This window comes from Dasypus novemcinctus, chromosome 1 (assembly GCF_030445035.2).
Source record: "Dasypus novemcinctus isolate mDasNov1 chromosome 1, mDasNov1.1.hap2, whole genome shotgun sequence".
NCBI classification, from domain to species: Eukaryota; Metazoa; Chordata; class Mammalia; order Cingulata; family Dasypodidae; genus Dasypus; species Dasypus novemcinctus.
In genome coordinates, this window is record NC_080673.1 from 103,476,735 (window position 1) to 103,499,675 (window position 22,941).

At 39.5% G+C, this 22,941-nt stretch overlaps 1 protein-coding gene and 1 long non-coding RNA gene across 2 annotated transcripts in view; one reads left to right on the forward strand and one right to left on the reverse strand.

Annotated features, from left to right (window-relative positions):
- LOC101423538 (methionine aminopeptidase 1) overlaps window positions 1-19,895 on the reverse strand; it is an 81,123-nt gene extending 61,228 nt beyond the window's left edge. The window contains exon 1 of the mRNA XM_004453704.5: window positions 19,593-19,895. Coding sequence (XP_004453761.1) covers window positions 19,593-19,706 — 114 coding nt within the window. The 5' untranslated portion in view covers window positions 19,707-19,895. The remainder of the gene's footprint in view (window positions 1-19,592) is intronic.
- Window positions 19,896-20,088: 193 nt separating this feature from the next.
- On the forward strand, window positions 20,089-20,757 carry LOC139439713 (uncharacterized). The gene is made up of 2 exons (XR_011649788.1): window positions 20,089-20,345; window positions 20,585-20,757. It is a non-coding gene; the product is annotated as an uncharacterized lncRNA (long non-coding RNA).
- Window positions 20,758-22,941: the final 2,184 nt, after the last annotated feature.

A 22,941-nucleotide genomic window follows, 5' to 3' on the forward strand; every position in this document is an offset into this window, starting at 1 on the left:
TCAGATTGAAAGGAAAGGACACTACACAGTGGCTCAAAGTGGCATAAAGAGCTCCAGAAAAGATAACCTTTGGGGTAGATATAAATGCCTGTACTAATGTATTGTGTTCTTGGTATTTAACTCCACTTCTTATTTACTCAAGGTGCTAAAATGCAAATACATTAAAAGTATTGATAAATCCATGCTTCTGCACATACAATGTACAAAGATATAATTTGTAAGAAGTACTAAAAAAGGTGGGAAGGCAGAGGATTATAGGAATAGTGTATGTGTATGCTACTGAAGTCAAGTTGGTATCATATCAAATGTGATTACTGCATATTTAGGAAGTTAAATTGTAACCCCATGATAACCACAAGGAAAAGTATAGATATATCCAGACAGAAATGAGAAAGTACTCAATATGGTAAAATAAAAAAAATTAAATAAATATGAAATAAGGCATTAAGGTAAGAATTGAGGGACAAAAAGGTATAGAAGTTACAAAGACTAAAAAGGAAAATGGCAGGATAAACTCATGCATTACCCATAGTTCTTTAAATGTAAATGGCTTAAAATCTCTGGCCAAAAGGCAGAAATTAGCAGCATGGATAAAAAATACATGACCCAGGAAGCAAATGTGCCTCAAGTGATTGGGCTTCCACCTACCATATGGGAAGACCCAGGTTCGATTCCTGGGGCCTCCTGGGAAAAAAAAAAAAAAGATGCGCCCCCAGAAAGCAGTGCCTGTGCAAGTGAGTCACAGAGGCAGATGATGACACAACAAAAGAGAGACGAAGAGTAGAGTCAAGGTGAGGCACAAAAGAAACCAGGAAATGAGGTGGCGCAAGTGACAGGGAAACTCTCTCCACATCAGAGTTCCCCAGGATCAAATCCTGGTGAACCCTAAAAGAGAAAAAAAAGAGAAACAGATACAGAAGATCACATAACGAATGGACATAGATAGGAAAAAAAAAAACGGGGGGGAGGGGAGGAGAGGGGGAGGGGTAAAAAATGCATGACCTAATATATGATGTCTACAAAAGACTAACTCAGCATAAATTGAAAAATACAAGTAGGTTGGAAAGGAAAGGACAGAAAAAAATACACCATGCAAGTAGTAACCAAAGGAGAGCTGGTGTAGCTATACCAATATCAAATAAAGTAGACCTTAAGTCAAAAAATGTTATGAGACAAAAACATATTATTATATACTTATAAGAGGTCACCTCCACAGGAATACATAAAATTTTTAAATATATACGCACCTAACAGTAGAGCCCCAAAATATATGAAGCAAATACTGACAGATTTGAAGGGAGAAACAAACAGTTTCTACATTAATAGTAGGAGACTTTAATGCACCACTTTGATAAAGGACGTAAGGAAATACGAGACTTAATGATACTCTAAACCAGCAAGACCTAACAGACATATAGAACACTTCACCCAACAACAGAATATACATTCGTGTTGAGTGCACATGGGTGATTCTCCAGGATAGACCATATGTTAGGTAACAAAGCATGTCTTAATTCAAAAGTACTGAAATCATACAATGTACCTTCTCCAACCATAATGGAATGAAACTAGAACTCAGTAATACAGGGAGAAAAGTAAAATTTGCAGGTATGTGAAATTAAACAGTGTCCTTTTAAATGGGTTAAAGAGAAAAATCACAAATGAAATTAGAAAATATCTTGAGGCAAATGAAAAAAATAAAGCATATCAAAAGTTGTGGGATGCATCAAAGGCAGAATGAAAGGGAAATTTATAGCTCCAAATGCTTACTTTAAAAAGAAGAGAGATTTCAAATCAGAGATTTAACCTCAAAACTTGTAGAACTAGAAAAAGAGGAGCAAACTAAGCCCAAAGCATAGAGAAGGAAATTACAAAGATTAGAGCAAAGATAAATGAAATGGAGAATTTAAGAACAATACAGGGAGTAAATGTGGCTCAAGCGGTTGAGTGCTGTCCTCCTATCTGGGAGGTTCCTGGTTCAGTTCCCAGTGCCTCCTAGAGAGGCACAACATCAACAACAACAACAAAAAAAGCAAACAAACAAAAAAGCCAACTCAAGGGAGCCAATGTGGCCCTGAAGTTCAGTGGTTGAACGCCGGCCTCGCACATACAAGGTCCCAGATTCAATCTCTGGTCCCAGTACCTCAAAAACAACCAAGAAACAAAACCGAAAAACTACCAGTACAGAGAAAAAAAACAAAAGTTGGTTATTTGAAGCCGTTCCAAGAAGATAAAGGTTGAAAAACACATGGGGCTCTCTTCCATTCCAAAAAAAAAAATAACAGAGGATAGACAGAAACTACCTGGAAAAAAATCTTCTAGGGTTTAAGATAGCAGAAGGCTAGAAACAGCCGAGAGACAAACGAAAAGAATCACAACCACAAAACTCTATGTTAAAAGCAGCAGCTGCAACTGCCAGCCCCATCCTCTATACAAAGCCACTTCTGAATTCACAGGCCTAGTGGCCAGTGACTACAGACAAGGGGACTCCAAGGATCCACCTTCCAAGGAAAGGGGAGAGAGAGGGACACAGCCTAAGGCTGACTCAGTTTTTGATGCACAAATTTGGTCTGCTGTCCCATGAGCTCTTCCAAGCCAGGTGGGACCATACCATTGTTTGCCTTGGGAGCCGACAGGAAAAAATAGATCCCAGACAAAAAAGATCCAACCCTCTCCATCTCCATCTCCCTCTCTCCTGATCAGGACTGGTCGATGAGGATGCAGAGAGGAGTGGAATTGTTTCCTACAAAAGAAAAGGGAGGGGGCTATCAGCAACTTTGAATTAGCCTCCAGGCAGAATACACTACCACATTGATCTGGCCCAGGTTGTAACAAACACAGTACAAGCAGGCGTTGAACGAAGAGGGCTGCCAAAAGAGGCCATCTGCTGGTGGAGCAAGAATGTACATGTGAAGAAATCAGAAGTAAATATGAGAGGATTTTCCAGCCTTTATCCCTCCTTCCAGAAGGACCTAGGAAGTGGGTCTGCAAACTATTACTGGGTCCAGGGCCCAGTTTTGAGAAACTAAGAGGGAAAAGCCTAACGACCCAGAACAGGTTGAATCAGGAATCAAAGAAGAACAATGACCCACAGCCTTCTGCCACTAAGTCCCTATAAAAGAGAAAGAAATTGAGCATCTGAGTAAACTCACCATCCTAATCAGATACATAGACAAAATGTTTTTGCAAAAAACTGCAAGCCATACTAAGAAAATGGAAGACATGGCCCAAGAAAAGGAATATATCAAAGCCCCAGAAGACAGAATTTGAGACAAAGAAAATCAAATTAATTAGTTGAAAGACAGTATGGCTAAAGAGATAAAGGACATCAAGACGACACTGAGTGTGCACAAAGAAGAATTTGTAAACCTGAGTAGAAAAGTAACAGAGCTAATGGGGATGAAAGATAAGGTAGCTGAGATCGAAAACTCATTAGAGACATACAACAGCAGACTCAAAGGATAGAAGAACAAATGATACAGAAGACAGAACAGCTGAAATTGAAGGGAAAAAACAAGAGAGAGAAAAGAAAGGAAAAAAGTGGCAGGGGTTCAGGGAGTTAGAAGATAACACAAAAAGCAACAACATGTGTGTCAAGGGAGTTCCAAAAGGAGAAGAGAAGGAAGAAAGGGCAGAAAGAGTATTTGAGGAAATAACAGCTGAAAATTGCCCAACTCTAAAGAAAGAAATGAATTTACATGTCCAAGAAGAGCAGCATACCCCAATCAGAATAAATGTGAATAGACCTACTCCAAGACACATACTACTCAGAATGTCAAATGATAAGGATAAAGAGAAAATTCTCAAAGCAGCAAGGGAGAAGCAAGCCATCACATACAAGGGACACCCAGTAAGACTTAGTGCGGATTTCTCATCAGAAACCATGGAGACAAGGGGACAGTGGTATAATACAACTAGGATACTGAAAAAGAAAAACTGCTGGCCAAGAATTCTTTATCTAGCAAAATTCTCCTTCAAATATGAAGGTGAGCACAAAATATTGACAAACAAACAGAAATTAGTGAAGTTTAAAAAGAAACCACCTTTGCAGGAAATATTAAATGAAGCCTGAAAAAGAACAGGAGAGAAAGGGCTGGACAGGAAAGATAGGCTTGGAGGAGAGTATAATATAAAAAGACTAGCAGAAAGGATAACCAAAAGAGTAAAAAGGCAGACAAAAATAAGATACAACATATGAAATCCAAAAAATAAAATGGAGTAAGTAAATAGTGCATTTACATTAATATCATTGAATGTGAATGGATTAAACTCCCCAATAAAAAGATACAGGATGACAGAAGGGATAAAAAAACATGAGCCACCCATACACTACTTACAAGAAACTCACCTTAGACGCAGGCATACAAACCAGCTGAAAGTGAAAGTTTGGAAAAAGATACCCCATGTGATATTAGCGACACTAATATGAGACAAAACAGACTTTAAATGCAAAAAAAGTTATAGGAAATACAGAAGGCCATAATATATTAATAAAAGGTACAATCCACCATAAAGATGTAACAGTCATAAATATCTATGCACCTAACCAGGGTGCCCCAAAATACATGAGACAAACTCTGAGAAAACTAAGGGAGAAACAGGCATCTCTACAATAATCGCTGGAGACTTCAACACCCCACTCACATCATTAGAAAGAACTAGACAGAAGGCAAACAAGGAAACAGAAAATTTGAACAATATGATAAACGAGTTAGACCTAACAGACATATATAAAACACTGCATACAAACTCAGCAGATTATACATTCTTCTCAAGTGCCTCTTTCTCCAGGATAGACCACGTTAGGGCACAATGCAGCTCTCAATAAATATAAAGAGATTGAAACTATACAAAGCACCTGCTCTGATCATAATGGAATGAAACTGGAAATCAATACAGACAGGAAAAAAGTAAATTGGCAAATGTGTGGAGGCTGTACAACACACTCCTGAACAACAGTGGGTCAAAGAAGAAATTGCAAGGAAGCGGATGTGGCTGAAGTGATAGGGAGGACCAAGGTTCGATCCCTGGGGCCTCCTGGTAAAAAAGAAAAAAGAAAAAGTGTGCACACACGGCAAGCCAGTGCCTGCATGAGTGTCAGCACAGAGAGCCGAGTTGCCTGCACGAGTGCCCATCGGACGAGACAGTGCCCACATGGTAGGCCAGTGCCCGCACGAGTGAGTCATGCAGCAAGATGATGACACAACAAAGCAGAGACGAAGGGGAGAGTCAAGGTGAAGCATAGCAGAGACCAGCAACTGAGGTGGCACAATTGACAGGGACCCTCTCTCCACATCAGAGGTCCCCAAGATCGAATCCCAGTGAGTCCTAGAGGAGAAAGATGAGAAGACAAAAAGAGAAACAGATACAGAAGATTACATGGCGAATGGACACAGGCAGCAAAACAGCAGGGTGGGGGAATGAGAGCGGGAGGGGGAGAAGGGAGGGGAAAAATAAATAAATGAAATTTAGAATTAAATAGAAAATAACAACAGACAATCAACAAAACCAAAAGCTGGTTCTTTGAGAAGATCAATATAATTGACAAATCCCTAGCTAGACAAACAAAGAAAAAAAGAGAGAAGATGAAAAAAAATACAATCAGAAATGAAAAGGGGAAAGTTACAACTGACTCCACAAAAATAAAAAGAATCATAAGAAGATATTATGAGAAACCATATGCCAACAAACTAGACAGCCTAAATGAAATGGACAAATTCCTAGAAATGTACAAACAACCTACACTAACGCTACAAGAAATACAAGAACTTAACAAACCAATCACATTTAAGGAGATTGAATCCAACATCAAAAATCTCCCACCAAAGCAAAGTCCAGGACCAGATGGCTTCACAAGTGAATTCTACCAAGCGTTTCCAAAAGATTTAACACCAACACTATTTAAACTCCTCCAAAAAACTGAAGAAGAGGAAAAATTACCCAACACATTTTATGAAGCCAACATCACTATAATACCAAAGCCAGATAAAGACACTACAAAAAAGAAAATTACACACCAATCTCTCTAATGAACATAGATGCAAAAATTGTCAACAAAATACCTGCAAATTGAATCCAACAGCATATCAAAAGGCTTATACATCATGACCAAGTGGGATTTATTCCTGGTATATATCAAGCAACGTAATACACCACACTAACAAACTGAAGGGAAAAAACCACACAATCATCTCAATTGGTACAGAAAAGTCATTCAACAAAATCAAGCATCCTTTTTTTATAAAAACGCTTCAAAAGATAGCAATAGAAGGAAAATTCCTCAAAATGATAAAAGACATATATGAAAAACCCACAGTCAACATTATACCCAATGGGGACAAGTTGAAAGCTTTCCCTCTAAGATTGGGAACAAGACAAGGACGCCCACTGTGACCACTGTTATTCAATACCATACTAGAATTTCTAGCTAGGGCAATTACAAAAGGAAAAAAAAAATTAAAGGCATCCAAATAGGAAAAGAAGAAGTAAAACTCTCACTGTTTGCAGATGACATGATACTGTACCTAGAATATCCTGAAGTATCCATGACAAAACTACCTGAACTAATAACTGAGTTCAGCAAAGTGGCAGGATATGAGATCAACATACAAAAATCAATGTTTTGATGCTCTAGTATGGAAAAATCTGAAAAGGAAATTGGGGAAAATTCCATTTTCAATAGCAGCAAAAAGACTCAAATACCTAGGAAATAATTTAATCAAAGAATTAGAGGACCTATATACAGAAAACTACAAAACAATGCTAAAAGAAATTTTAAAAGACCTAAACAAATGGAAAAACTTTCCATATTCATGGATTGGAATAAATATAGTGAAGATGTCATCTTACCCAAACTGATTTATAGATTTCAATGCAATATCAATCAAAACCCCAATCTCTTACTTTACAGAATTACAAAAGGCAATTACCATTCATTTGGAAGGGAAAGTGCACTCGAATAGCCAATAGCATTTAAAAAAAAAAAAAAAAAAAAACAAAATGGGAAGAACTTCATTGTCTGACCTTGAAACTTATTACAAAGCTACAGTGGTCAAAACAGTATGGTACTCACAAAAAAGATAGACACATTGATCAGTCATACAGAGTTGAGAACCCAGAAACAAACCCTCACTTATACAGTCAACTGACTTTTGACAAATCTACCAAATCAATGTTAACGGAACCAAACAGTCTTTTCAACAAATGGTACTGGGACAAATGGATATCTACAACCAAAGGAATCAAAGAAGACTACTACCTCACTCCCTATATAAGAATCAATTCAAAATGGATCAAAGGCCTAAATATAAAAGCCAGGACCATAAAACTACTAGAAGAAAATGTACGGAAACATCTTCAAGACCTTGCAGTAGGTAGTGATTTCTTGGGCCTTCACCCAAAGCACGTGCAACAAAAGAAAAATAGATAAATGGGACCTCCTCAAAATTAAAAACTTTCATATCTCCCAGGACTTGGTCAAAAGGGTGAAAAGGCATTCTAGTCAATGAGAGAAAATATTTGGAAATCACATGTCAGATAAGGGTTTAATATCCAGGATATATAAAGAGATGTTACAACTCAATAACAAAAAGACAAAAGACCCAATTTAAAAATGGACAAAAGACTTGAACTGACATTTATCCAAAGAAAAAATACAAATGGCAAAAAAACACATGAAGAAATGCTCAACTTCACTAATGATTAGGGAAATGCAAATCAAAACTACAGATATCATTTCATACCTACCAGAATGGCCACTATTAAAAAGACAAAGAAGCACAAGTGTTGGAGAGGATGTGGAGAAAAAGGAACACTTATTCACTGTTGGTGGGAATGCAGAATAGTACAGCCACTGTGGAGGACTGTTTGGCAGTTCCTGAAGAAGTTGAATGTAGACTTGCCACTTGATCCTGCAATACCACTACTGCAATACCCAGAAGAACTGAGAGCAGTGACGTGAACAGACATCTGCACACTGATGTTCACAGCGACATTATTCACAATTGCCAAAAGTTGGAAACAACCTAGGTGTCCATCAACAGACGAATGGATAAACAAACTGTGGTCTATTCACACAATGGAATATTAAGTAGCTAGAAGATGCTATAACATGACAACATGGATGAACCTGGAAGACATTATATTGAGGAAAGTAAGCCAGACACAAAGGACAAATACTGTTTCACTGTGTTACTATGAAACAAATACACTGTATAATATATTGTATGAGTCAAAAAAAAATTTTTATGTATGCAGTACATTTAAATGAGAAATGTATGTTTTTATTCAACTCTGTTTTCTTTTTAGTTTTTAATTGTTTACATTTTCAATTATTAAATGTACAAAATAAAGGAAAACAAGAATTAATTGGTGGGAGGGGAAGGGGTTGGAGCATATAGGAATCCCCTATATTTTTTATGTAACATTTACGTAATCTAAAGCTTATTTTACAATAAATAAATAAACGAAAATTTAAAAAAATAAAAGATCCAATTTACCAGGAAGAAATAACAGTCAAAAATACCTATACATCTAACCAGGGTGCCCCAAAATACATTAGGCAATCTCAGGCAAAACTAAAGGGAGAAATAGACATCTCTACAATTATAGTTGGAGACTTTAACACACTACTCGCATCGTTAGATAAAACTAGACAAAAGATCAACAGGGAAACAGAGAACATGAACAGTATCATAAACAAACTAGACCTAACAGACATATATATACAGAACATTACACCCAAACTCAGCAGAGTATACATTCTTCTCAAGTTTCCATGGATCTTTCTTCAGGATAGATGACATGTTAGGTCAAAATGAACCTCTCGATAAATATAAAAAGACTGAAATTATACAAAGCACCTTCTCAGATCATAATGGAATGAAACTGGAAATCAACAATAGATAGGAAAGAGGTAAATTTACAAATGTGTGGAGGCTAAACAACACAGTCCTAAATAATCAGTGAGTCAAAGAAGAAATTGCAAATGAAATCAGTAAATATATTGAAATGAATGAAAGTAAGTAGACAACTTAACAAAACCTATAATACAGTACAGGCAGGCTTGAGAAGGAAATTTATAGACATAAACACCTATATTAAAAAAGAAAAAAGAGCTAAAATCAAAGTCCTAACTGAATAATTAGAGAAACTAGAAAAAATAAATTAAAGAGCAGCAAACTGTTCCCAAAAAGAGCAGAAGAAGAATATTAGAGCAGAAATAAATGAAATTGAGATTAAAAAGACAACAGGGAAAATCAACAAAAACAACCAAAAAGATAGATCTTTGACATGATCAATAAAATTGAAAAACCCCTAGCCAGACTAAAAAGAAAGACAGAAGATGTAAATAAATATAATCAGCCATGAATGGGGGAGGGGAGGAGTACAACAGACTCCACAGAAATAAATGGGATCGTAAGAGGATATTATGAGAAACTGTATGCCAACAGACTAGATAATCTAGATGAAAGGGCAATTTCCTTGAAATGCACAAACGACCTACATTGACACTACAAGAAATACAAGACCTTACCAAACCAATCACATTTAAAGAGATTGAATCCATCATCAAAAATCTCCTAACAAAGAAAAAACTAGGATCAGATGGCTTTACAGGTGAATTCTATCAAGCATTTTGCAAAGAATTAACAACAATACTGTTTAAACTCTTCCAAAAAATTTAAGAGGAGGGAAAATTACCCAACACATTTTATGAAGCCAACATCACCCTAATACCAAAGCCAGATAAAGACACTACAAAAAAAGAAAATTACACACCAATCTTTCCAATGAATATACATGCAAAAGATCTCAACAAAATACTTGCAAATAGACTCCTGCAGCATATCAAAAGACTTATACATCACATCAAGTGGAACTTATTCCTGCTATGTAAGGATGGCTCAACACAAAATCAATCAACATAATACGCCACATTAACAAATTGAAGGGAAAAAAACACATGATCATCTCAACTGATGCAGAAAAGGCTCTCAACAAAATCCAGCAACCTTTTTTGATAAAAACAATTCAAAAGATAGGACTAGAAGGAAAATTCCTCAAAATGATAAAAGGCATATATGAAAAACCCACAGCCAACATCGTATTCCATGGGGAAAGGCTGAAGGTTTTCCCTCTAGAATTGGGAATAAGACAAGGGTGCCCACTGTCACCATTCTTATTCAATGTTGTACTATAAATTCTAGCTAGAACAATTAGACAAGACAAAGGAAAAGAGGAAGTTAAGCTCCATTTGCAGATGCCATGATCGTGTACTAAGAAAATTCTGAATTATCTATGACAAAGCTACTAGAGCTAATGAGTTCAGCAAAGTAGCAGGATACAAGATCAAAATACAAATATCAGGAATGTTTTTGTACACTAGTACTGAACAATCTGAGGAGGAAATCTGAGGAAAAATTCCATTTAAAATAGCGACAAAAAGACTCAAATACCTGGGGATTAATTTAACAAAAGAAGTACAAATCCTATATTCAAAAAACTACAAAACAATGCTAAAAGAAATCAATATTAAGGCCTAAACAAATGGAAAGATAGTCCATATTCAAGGACTGGAAGACTAAACATTGTGACGATGTCAATCTTACCCAATCTGATTTATAGATTCAATGCAATACCTATCAAAATTCCAACAAACTACTTTACAAAAACAGAAAGGTCAATTACAAAATTTATTTGGAAAGGAAAGGGCACCCCAATACAAAAGCATTCTAAAAAAGAAAAGTGACATGGGAGGTATTTCACTGCCTGACCTTCAAACATTACAAAGCAAGAGTGGTTAAAACAACATGGTATTGGCATAAAGATAGAAATATCGACCAGTGGAACAGAATTGAGAGTCCATGTTTATGGGAAAAAACAGTCTCCAAGAAATGGTGCTAGGAGAACTGGATATCCATAACCAAAAGAATGAACGAGGACCCCTATCTCACTACCTACACAAGAATCAACTCAAATTGAATCAAAGACTAATAGAAGAAAACATTAAGGAAACATCTTCAAGTCTTTGTAGTAGGTGATGGTTTCTTGGACCTTACACCCAAAGTATGCATAACAAAAGAAAAAATTATGTGAATCCCCAATATTAAAATCTTGTCCCTCAAAGGACTTTGTAAAAAGGGTGAAAAGACAGCCAACTCAAAGAGAGAAAATATTTGGAAATCACATGTCCAGTAAGGGTTTAATATCTATGATATATAAAGAGATGCTACAACTAAACAACAAAAAGACAACCCAATTAAAAATGGGGGAAAAGGACAACCAGCAAGATGACACACAGTAAGAGCTTCTAAAGTCAGCTCCTGCTACAGGGCAGTTAGTAAACACCCAGAGCTATCTGGAGCTAGCTAAAGCACTTGTTTAGGTGCTCCAGGAGATCAGAAGAGCATCCTGCAGCATACTGGAAGGAATGGAAGGAGAAGACTGCCCATCTGCAGAGAAGACTCAGGTAGAGCGCTCCACACCACGGAGGCCAGTGCCCATCCACCACTGAGGCACAAGCTGCCTCGGAGCTGTCTGTGACTTATTTTCAAATGTTTCAATAAATACACACATACACTGCACATACGCAACAGGGCACACACATAAATAAAGCAAAATGCAAATTTAGGTGATGGGTATGTGGTTATTATACTATCTTTCAAGTTTTCTGTATGTTTGAAATTTCTCTTATTAAAAAGCTGGAGACAATAAGGTTGTAAAAAAGAAATGTGGGGAAAAAAATAACTCCCTGGCTATAACAGTCACTTAGTACTTCCTTGTCATTTATCTTTTTGTACTTCCTATATTAAGTAGATCATAATCCCCTGAGAAGAGTTAAACCCTTTTGAATTTTTGCAGGTCTACAAATAGGAAATAGCCTAATGAATGCTGTTGTTCATATGTAATAATATCAGGATTCCATTTAGGAAAATACACTGTACAACCGAAGACCAGAGGAGCAAAAATTAAAATCTCTGTTCATGTCAAGTACTAGCCATGATAAGGAACAATATAAACTGTCTGCTGATGGGAGTATACATACAACCATTTTGGAAAACAATTTGGTACTACCAAAAAACAAAGGTATATAACCAAGGTTAGGTATATAAACAAGAGAAACACTTGCACACAAGTACCAGGTATTAGGTACAAGAATGTTCACAGCAGCACTATTTATAATAGAAGTACCCTGGAATAACCCAAATTCTATCAACAAAAAAAAATGAATAAAGTGATATATTAGCAAATGAAAGAGAAACACAAAATTCAGTATAGGAAGTACCTCTTGGGTAAAGCACACAGGGGCCTTCTGTTTTTACTTGTTTTACTGGTAGTAGTCTTCTTAAAAAATTAGGTGGTAGGTGTTTTAGTTTGCTAAATGCTGCCAATACCATATACCAGAAATTAGTTGGCTTTTACAATGGGATTAACATATAGCTTATAGTTCTGAGGCTGAGAAAAATGTCTAAATCAAGGCATCAGGCGCTCTCTCCCCAAAGGCTGACTGCTGGCGATCCTGGATTCCTGCCACGTGGCAAGGCACAATGGCAGCTCTGCCAGTCTCTGCCTTCTCCTCCAGCCTCACTTTCTCCTCAAGCTTACCTGTGGATGATCAGGCACAGGGTGGCGTCAGCTCATCTCTCTCCTCTCCCCTCTCCTCCCTCTCTCCCTTCTCTTCCAGGCCTTGTTGCTTCAGCTTCAGGATACTCCGTCTGTAGCTTTTCTCTGTCCCAGGTCCACTGATTTCAACTTCTGGAGGCTTCTCTCTGTCTCTGGTGCTTTTTTTGTGTCTGTGGCTTTTTATTCCTCCGTTAATAAAGGACTCCAGTAAGAGGATTAAGACCCATCCAGGGTCATGCCCTACTGATGTGATCTAATCAAAATGAAGATCCTTTAATTGAATCTAATTAAAAGGTCCCATCTAAAATAGGTTTATATGCACGGGAGCAGAATTTTCTGGGGTCCACAAAAGACTCAAATGAGCACTGTGGGTATACAAGTATTTATTGTACCATCTTTCTTTAAACCTTAGGTTTGTTTTACTAACAGTTTTTTTTATTCTACTCAATGTGTAATAAAAACAACTTAATAAAAAATCCTCATATGAGTCCTGAATTTAAAGCACTTAAAACCTTGATTCAAAAGCAATATTGGGGGCAGCAGATGTGGATCAAGCAACTGGGCTTCCATCGACCACATGGAGGGTCCCAGGTTCGGTACCCGGGACCTCCTAGTGAAAGCAAACTGACCTGCACGGTGCGTTGCAACAGACCGTGTGGCGCAGAGTTGGTGCAATAAGATGATGCAACAATGACCAAAAAAAAAGAGACAGTGAGAGACACAACAAACCAGGGAACTAAGGTGGCTCAAGTGATTGAGTGCCTCTCTCCCACATAGGGAGGTCCGAGGATCCATACCCGTTGCCTCCTAAAGAGAAGACAAGAAGAGAAGACAAGCAGACAAAGAAAGCACAGCTAGTAGACAGAGAGAGCAGACAGTGTGCTCAGGTGGCAAGGGGATAGGGGTAATAAATTTAAAAATAAAAAATCGTTTATTAAAAAAACACTAAATTATTCACATACTAACTACATTTATATATTTTCTCTACATTTGTTTAGTAGAAAACAATGCAAAGTTAGCAATATTCAAATGGTCAAACACATTACCTATACCAGTCAGCAAGCTCATCAGGAATAAAATAAATCCCCGCTTGGGAAAAAAAAAGTCATGATATATCTAAAACTGAATGGCACTTACTTCTATCTATTTAAGCTTCTGGTTTGATGAGTAAGACAGAGTAACCTTCAGAATCTGATGTAAAATATTGCCCTTTTACCCCTTTTATCAAGACAAATCATAAAATACAGATTCATAATATGGAGAAGTCTCTGTTGCCTCCCACTCTATGATGTGAAGGGAACTTGCTAGTCATAATTTCATTTACACTTTAATATCTCTTTAGATGCCTGAGCATATGACCCAGATAAATGTCATACTAGTAGACACAGCTGACAGAGTTTTCAGCATGGCAATAAAACTGGAGACAAGAGCAAAAGAGAACTTATTTACAATGTATAATGAGAAAAAAAGTTTCACAGGGTCTCCAAGGTTTAACTGTAGCTGCCAAACAGGCAAGCCTGGCTTGCATTGTGTGTAGAGCTGTTCTTTTTTCAAAGCCAGAAACAAGTCTGATACCAATCAAAGAAAACAAAACTAAAAGACTTAATAAGTGTTGAGCTGGAGCTCTACCTGCCCAAGCTTGTATAAGACAATGTTTCATTGAGGGGGGGAGAGGGAAATTAGGAGAAGTTCAGAATCAAACAGAAAGGGTTATAATTAATATTTACTCCATTATATTAAAACGTTAATACTGGAAAGAATCCACATGGTGGCTCTATAAAATATTACCCCCTATATTTCATCTATCTTAATGGATTTGCTGTTAATATCAAAGACAATTCCAGACACTTGCTTCTTTCTCTTTTTTTCCCTTTTTTTTGTTTTTTATCTTTTTTGACACTTGCTTTTGACTCTACTGCACTCACTAGCAACTACCCAAAGACAGTTCCACATTAATATAGGAGCTACCATGGTATTATGTCTCTCTCCTAAATCCAGAGCATGTGCCCAGCCACATGCTATGTGTCTGTATTCTCTACCAAATTTCCCTACCAAAATTTCCAAGGCCAAACAAAATTTTTACAAGTATGCCTAACCTGGAAAAAGATTCACCTAAAAAAATAAAAAAGACTGTGATGAAAGCTTTTACAATCCACAAACTACATGAACAGTATAATACCTACTCCCCTATCCTTTCACTCTCCAGAAAAGTGAAAGACTTGTACAACTCTTGATTTTCTTTCAACCAAATAAAGCTAGTTTTTTTACAAGTACTAATACAATATAAGTATAGTTTACACCGAAACTCCAACATAAATATTTCTACTATAAATGTGATAATAAAAGGAAATCCCCACGAACTACTAGAAGGCTCTCAAACTAACCAGGACCCAGTGACTATACTGTGAGTACTGTTTCTGGACAAAAACATGGAATCAGCTTGGGATGTTTCAATCCAGAACTGATATACCAGTTCTACTATTAGTCTATATCCCTGAATAAATCAAAATGATTCAAATTCTGTAGGAACATTTATTGAAGGATAAACAGCAGCTAAAATTTTTAAAAGAAACTTAGTTCAATGATACATGAGTAGGAAATGATAGTACCTCCATGACATAGGATGCCATCACACAGGATAACAAATACAGTCATGTCATGTTCAAACAAATGACACTCTCAAACATTTTTAAACTTTCCTTAGAACTGATTTTTAGTAATTTTAAACACTGTGCTAGGTACTCTGCTGCTCTCTTATTCGCCTCCCCTTAAACACCATAATGACTATATCATTAGCATCTTCTTACGAATTAAGAGGAAATTTACCCAGGGACACAATAGCAAACATTTAAACCCAGATCTGACTCCAAATCAGTCTCCTTCCACTTTTACTATACTACCTTTCAAGTTCTGATTCCTTATAAACATAAACGGTAGCAGATGACTCAGGTCCTTCCCAGCTGATTCCTTAACTCAGAACAAGATAGGATCTGCCCAGTGCTGTTCACTAAGAGTTTAAAGGCAGAATTTCTTTGGTTACCATGGCGGGCCCATCAATCTCTTTTCTTTCCTTTAATGAACTGAGCACAGAATATGCGCAAGTAGAAAAATGTAGAAAAATATAAAAATGAGTAAAGCACAGTTCCTATCTTCAAAAAAACCTCTTAGGAAACTTAAGACATTTTAAACTACTTTTAAATAAGAGGGGCCACTTCTATACAATTAAATATCGGAAAATCTTGGGTAGCTTGATTTCCAAGTAAAACTGAGGTTTTACTCCTATAAAAGACCAAAACTTTCCTTAAAATTAAACATCTTAGAAAAAATATTTCTTGCTCCTTAAACACAAAACAGTACGATAAAAAGAGTTAGCATTAAGTTTACTCTTGTGCTAAGTTCCAAACACTTAGCAATCTGCACCAAAAACCCTAAGGTAGCTACTACTAATGGTCCCACTTAAAAAATCATGTAACCGGGAGTGGATATAGCTCAAATGGTTGAGCACCTGCTTCCCATGTATGAGGTCCCAGGTTTGATTTCCAGTACCTCCTAAAAAAAAGAAAGAAAAAAAACTCATTGAGGGAAACGCACTTTGGCCCAGTGGTTAGGGCGTCCGTCTACCATATGGGAGGTCCGCGGTTCAAACCCCGGGCCTCCATGACCCGTGTGGAGCTGGCCATGCGCAGCGCTGATGCGCGCAAGGAGTGCCGTGCCACGCAAGGGTGTCCCCCGCGTGGGGGAGCCCCACGCGCAAGGAGTGCGCCCGTGAGGAAAGCCGCCCAGCGTGAAAAGAAAGAGCAGCCTGCCCAGGAATGGCGCCGCCCACACTTCCTGTGCCGCTGACAACAACAGAAGCGGACAAAGAAACAAGACGCAGCAAATAGACACCAAGAACAGACAACCAGGGGAGGGGGGGAAATTAAATAAATAAATAAATCTTAAAAAAAAAAACTCATTGGGGAGTGGATGTATTTCAGTGGTTGAGTGCCTACCTCCCATGTACAAGGTCTTGGGTTCAATCTCCACTACTAACTGAAAAAAAAAATCATGTAACTGAAGTACAGAGTTTAAGAAACTTGCCCAAAGTCAAATATCTCATAAACTTCAGAGTCCAGATTCAAACTGATCAGTCTCTTTTCTGCCTTCTGATTCATTTATTCATTGATTGGGCACCCGCACCTACTGTATAAATAGCATTGTGCTGGGAAAAGAGAACAGAGCCCTGAACGAAATAGTTTATTCACAGAGCTTACCTCACTAAAAGATAGAAAACAAAAAAACAAATGAGATAACTGAATAGTATAAAATGTGAATAAAAGAAATAAACAAGGTGGCATGAAAGAGTAACTGGGAAAGGCCTGCTGCTTTTATGACGTTCTGGAAAAGCACCCTACAGTTTTGTTCTAAGTTTGTTCCCAGAGACAAGCTGGCCACACAGCTAGCCTGGAGACTGGATAAATAAGAGGTAAAAAGCAGCAGTCCACTCCTCATGAAGATGAACAGAGAAACTGGCAAGGAGAAACCCTAATTTCATAACTAGATCACAGATGGCAAAACTAGAAGTTATGTGACTTAAGCAATGTCCCAAGCTGGGAGTGAGAGAAGAGCTGTGATTTCAAAAGATGGGTGACACTTGGGGTGAAGGAAAGAATATAAACTTTGCCTCTAGCTAAAAGAAGAAGAGAGTAAGGTTGGACCCAGAAGAGGTGCCCCAATTGCCTTCCTTGCCTTGCAGGGTTAGTATCCTGCAAGCAACGGGAAGTTCCATTTGTCATGCCTAGTGGGATAAGTACAATCAGACAGTGCTGAGGGCGAAATAATGTCTGTACAAAAGGGTTTTGTCTGTTTTTTTTGTGGCTCTATGTTTGCAAGGTGGGGAACTACAGTTGGAAAACCAATTAAGAAGCCACACTACTCTTGACTTAGTGAAAATTTAAAAAAAACAACAACAACAATGGGAAGTGGCAATAGAAATGAAGAAAAAGACCACTGTGAGAGCCACTTAAGGTGTGTCTGACTACAGGTCCAGCAGTGGTGCCAGGAAAACGCCTGCAGAATCCAATATGGAATACCCCTAATTCTACCATACTGAATACACCCTGCATGTTTTCACAAATGCAGCTGGCCTTTTTTCACAAACCCCAATGATTCAATGTTCTTTTCTACTGGATTAATACTGGACTTAAGAGAATGGGTACCCATGCTTGATCAACATTTCATATTACCTGTTTAAAATGTCAAGAGATAAGAATCAATACCTATTAATTCATTTAGCATTACAAAATGCCATCTAACTGTAAACACTCCTAATAAACCACATTATTCTACTAACATGGTACACAAAGTCCATAAGCAAACCATTGTTCTTTGTTTTATATTCAGGTTCTACATTGGCCTAAACAAATTAGAATATGAAAATTATTTTTAAAAATTAGAAGGACCTGTACCAGGTTTGGCATGTTGAGTAGTCCCAGGGCTATTTTAAGATCAAGCAACACTTCTTTATGTGCAACTTTTTCCAAATGATACTAACAAAGTTAAGGATTACAAGTTACCTTAAAAACAGACTTACAATACAGCTAAGATCTCTAACAATGGCTTATCTGTAAGTGTTGTGACCTTAAGGACTTTATTTACATATTTACTTTTATATACATCTTTATGTTTATCAATATTTTACATTTTAAAATACTTATTATTTGTATTGCTTTTCTATACTTGTTTTCATTTTATTCATTTATAATCTTTATACATGGCAGTATTAAATTGTACTGTAACTCTTTTAAAAAATGCCTCATATTTTATCAGCATTTTCACGTTCACTGGATAATCTGGGTCTCAGAGCTACATTATGAAATAGTAAGGAAAAGTATCACCACGACCTCTGGTGACAACTTCGAGATCGCACAGTAACTGGCAAGGGCAGGGCCTTGACCAGGCCTTCTGACTCTCTGTTCTAGTTCTTCTCACCCCAGGACATTACCAATTTAATATTTGGTTATTCATGTTTCTTTAACAAACCTGGACTGTAGCTAAGAACCGTGCTTATTGCCGCTCTGGCAATATTCTGGGCATCGAAATGCAACAGAAACACTAGTACTCTTCAGTAAACATAAACACGAGCACACGCTTCAGTCAGGACCCCGTTCAAAGCTGGATGTGCTCCAATGCACAAAACTTATTAAAATACTCTAAAGCCTTAAAGCATAACCCCTCAATGGGGCTGTCTTTTCGTTCAGTGGAACTTAAGTAACAGAGGGGTGAGTATCCCGTTAACTTATGGCTGTCTAAATTAGTAACTGTAGATGCAAATAAAAAGAATGAATTAACACAGCTTCCTTTCCTTCTCCACCCCCGAAGTTGCCTAAGTGTCAAAGCGCGGTAGTAAAACACAAGGACAAAAGTGAGCTAGAGTTAGCATTCCTCCTCCTTGCATCTCTCGCCGCCCCCAAACAGTCCATCTTTCAACACTCAGGGGGTCGCTTCCGTCCCCCAATTTAGCCTGGACAAGACTAACCACCCGGCCCTGCAGCCTCCCGCGCCCCGGGCCGGAGCCCTGCCGACAGCTGCAGCTTCCGCGACCCGCAGAGCAGGGGCTGCCCCCTCCCCCGGCGTCCCCACCTGTCCCGGCCGGCCCGCACACCTGGCAGCCCCACCCGCAGGGGATGCGCGAGAAGTGACGACCCCTAACACGACGCCCTAGGGCAGCCGGGAGCTCCGCGGCAAGTCTGCTTCCGCTCCCCAGCCCACATGGCCGCGGCCGACCGCGCCCCCACTCCCTCGAGGCGCCCCAAGCGACCCTGACCCCTTGGGCCCCGAGAGCCGGAGGGGACGACAGAGCTGCGAGGGGGGCGGGGGAGAGGTGTGCAAGCGCGGCCCGCGCGCGGGCAGGGGAGTGGGAGCGCTTTCCGACCGGCCGCGAGGGCAAGGGGAGGGTTGCGGCAGCGGCACGGGGAGTGGGCGTCTACCTGCGAGCAGAAGTACGAGCCCTGGATGCCCAGCTTGATGCAGGTGGGACACTGGAGCTTGGCCTCGCTGCTGCAGCCGTCTGTCTCGCACACACGCGTCTCCACGGCCGCCATGCTGCCTGCCTGCTTAGGGAGGGAGCGCCTCACCAAGGAGGAGGGGGGAGGAACAGCCCGGCGGAGTGGAGACGAGAGGATGCAAGTGGAGAGTGAACCGGCTGGGGGAGGAGCTCGGCCCGCCGCGGGCCTGGGCGCGGAAGGGGGAGGAGCGCCGGCCAGCCGAGGCCCACGCAGCGCGCCCCGCCCCGCCCCGCGCGCGCAGCCGCCGCCCCTCGGCTCGCGTGCCGCCTCCACCCGGGTCTCGCCCCGCCTCGCGGCCTCCGCCCCGGGGGTGCTGGCGCGCGCCCCTCGCCCCGCCCAGCCCCGCGCCCTTCGCCCCGCCCCCTCTTGGCGGCGGCCGAAGCACACGTGGGAACCCTGCGGAAGCCGAGCTGGGACTTCCACCGGCTCCGGCGGTCCAGCGGTTGCCCCAGGCAAGCGCGACTCCCGGGCGCCGGCGACGGAGCCAAGTGGGGTACCTGAGGCGAGGCCCTCACACCGCTCACGCCCTGTGCCTACAGAGACCTGTGCTCAGTTGCCCCTTACTGACTGACGAGCATCAAGGGGGCCCTGAATGACTGCCCTCGTATCCGCAAACAGTTGGAAAGGGCACTCCACTCCTCTTCGGGGTTGGTTCGCTCGGCCTCTCCTAGGAAAGTAATTCCCGTTTTTAAGTTCTCTTTCTCACTTACTGTGTCTGCTGTGGGGACTGACGATCACCGCTCATTCACAAATAGGGGGGCCAGAGAGCTGTCAATGAGGAAGTGGGCTGCGATTATGGATCTACCCTATTTTTTTTTCATCCCTCCTTCACAATCTAAGATGCTAGTAATATTAACACTACCAGCTATTTAATACAAATAATTTTTGTGTTATCCCATTTGATGGTTTTAAAGGTAAATGAAGGAGAATTGTGTTCGTCATGAAGTGACAGGTGATAAGCGCTTTAGAAGTCGTCTGAGGCAAATCTGACCCGTTTCCTAAATCTCATCACCGCTCCCGGATCTGCCATTTTCTAACTTGTGCCTGGACACCTCCTGTCACTATGGAAGAAAAGAAAACTAATATTTATTGATCATCGTGAATGCTGTGAAATTTGTGCTAATTCATATTTTTTAAATCTGTATTTAATGATGAAAAACATTTTATTTTCAATAAATGCTTTCCTATATAAACGATACAAATAAATGTAATAAAGTCAAGTAATAAATTTTTTTAAAATTATATACACAGAAATAAAATCAAAATCACCCACAATTCCTCCACTTAAGAGAAAAGTTCTGTTAACATTTGAGGTTAATTAGTGTTTCCCCAACTGCAGACCTTCAACCACCCATTACCTTCACAATTTTTGTATACTCCCCTCACCACAATTGTTTCTTAATATTTTTTATTTAAATCAACTCACGTTTTTTTTATGGGGAGCAGATGTAGCTCAGTGATTGAGTGCCTGCTTCCCATGTCCTGCTTCCCTAGTACCTCCTAAAAATAAACTCACTTTTTAAACTTGTTCTAAACAACACTATTTATGAAGTCATACTAGTTATATATTTTTCTAAAACATGTTAAAATAAGTACATAGCACTAAGAATTTTTTTTAACATAACCTTGTTCCACCTAGATTGTGATAGACTTAAGAAAACACTGTTAGGTAGCCTTCAAGTATGTTTTCTAAATGTGTTTGCTCCAGTTATCTAGGGCTATGGAACAAACCACTCAGCATTTCTTAACTTACAATTTAGGAGGAGCTCAGGGGTGATAGTCTCCTCTCCCCTGGAGGTTAATAGAAGGCTAGGGGATGCTGGAAGGGTAGGGATTGGAATTATCTGAAGGGTCATTTATGTATCTGGAGGTTGATGTTGGCTGCTAGTAGAGACCTTACCCAGAGCCAGAATACTTACATATAACCTCTCCATGTAGCTTGAATTTCCTTACAATACAGTGGCTGGGTTCCAAGGAGTCTAGTATGAAGGCAGAGACAGACAGGTAGAAACCATTTTGCCTTTTACAATTTAGCATGAAAGTCACACAGCATCACTATTTAAAGGGGAAGGAAGAGAAAAAGACTCCACACCTTGATGGGGAAGTGTCAAGTTCTAGAAGACCATTTGCGACCAGAATATTATTGTGGCCATTTTTTTTTTAAGACACAATTTGTTGTATATAAAGTATTTTTTTTGTCTTTATTATTTTTTTTAATGTTACATTCAAAAAATATGAGGTCCCCATATATCCCCCACCCCCCTCACCCCAACTCCTCCTCATCGACAACCTCTTTCATCATCATGGCACATTCATTGCATTTGGTGAATACATTTTGGAGCACTGCTGCACCACATGGATAGTGGTTTACATTGTAGTTTACACCCTTCCCCAGTCCACCCAGTGGGCCATGGCAGGACATACAATGTCCAGCAACTGTTCCTGCAGTACCACCCAGGACAACTCCAAGTCCTGAAAATGCCCCTACATCATATCTCTTCTTCCCTCTCCCTACCCTCAGCAGTTACCGTGACCATTTATATTCTTAAAAGTGGAATTGCTGCATCAAAGGGTATTCCCTCATTAATTTTATAGAATTTGCCAAATTTTTCTTGAGGAAGTGTGTACAAACTTAAATTCTGTCAGAAGTTGTCTAAGTTTGCCAGGGCTGCTGTAACAAGTACAACAAATCGTTGGCTTAAAGAACCAGAGTTCATTGTCTCACAGTTTTGGAGGCTAGAAGTCCATTATCAAGTTGTCAGCAGAATCATGCTTTCGCCAAAGACTGTAGCATTCTGGAGTTAGCTTGCTGGGAATCAATAACTCAATCTGCATCCATCACATAGCCATCCTTCCCCTAGTCTGTCTCCTACTGTGTCCAAAATTCCAATGCTTATAAGGAATTCACCCTGATTAAGGCCCACTCTAATTCATTTTGGCCTCATCGTAAATGATATCTTCAAAGGTCCTATTTACAAATGAGTTCTGTCCACAGGACCAGGAGTTAGGACTTCAACATGTCTTTGTAGGGGACATGAATCAGTACATAACAGAAGTATCCTAAAGACCTTATTTCTTGAAACCTGTATATTATCTTTTTCTTTAGGAGGTCTCAGGGATTGAACCTATGACCTCATACATGCAAAGCAAGCGCTCAACCACTGAGCTATACCCACTACTACTATCTTTTATTTTTTAGGCCAGTAAAAACAGTTTATTTGGGAAATGGGGGAAAGAACAGAACTTGCTGAGAAAAGGGAGAGAAAGACAG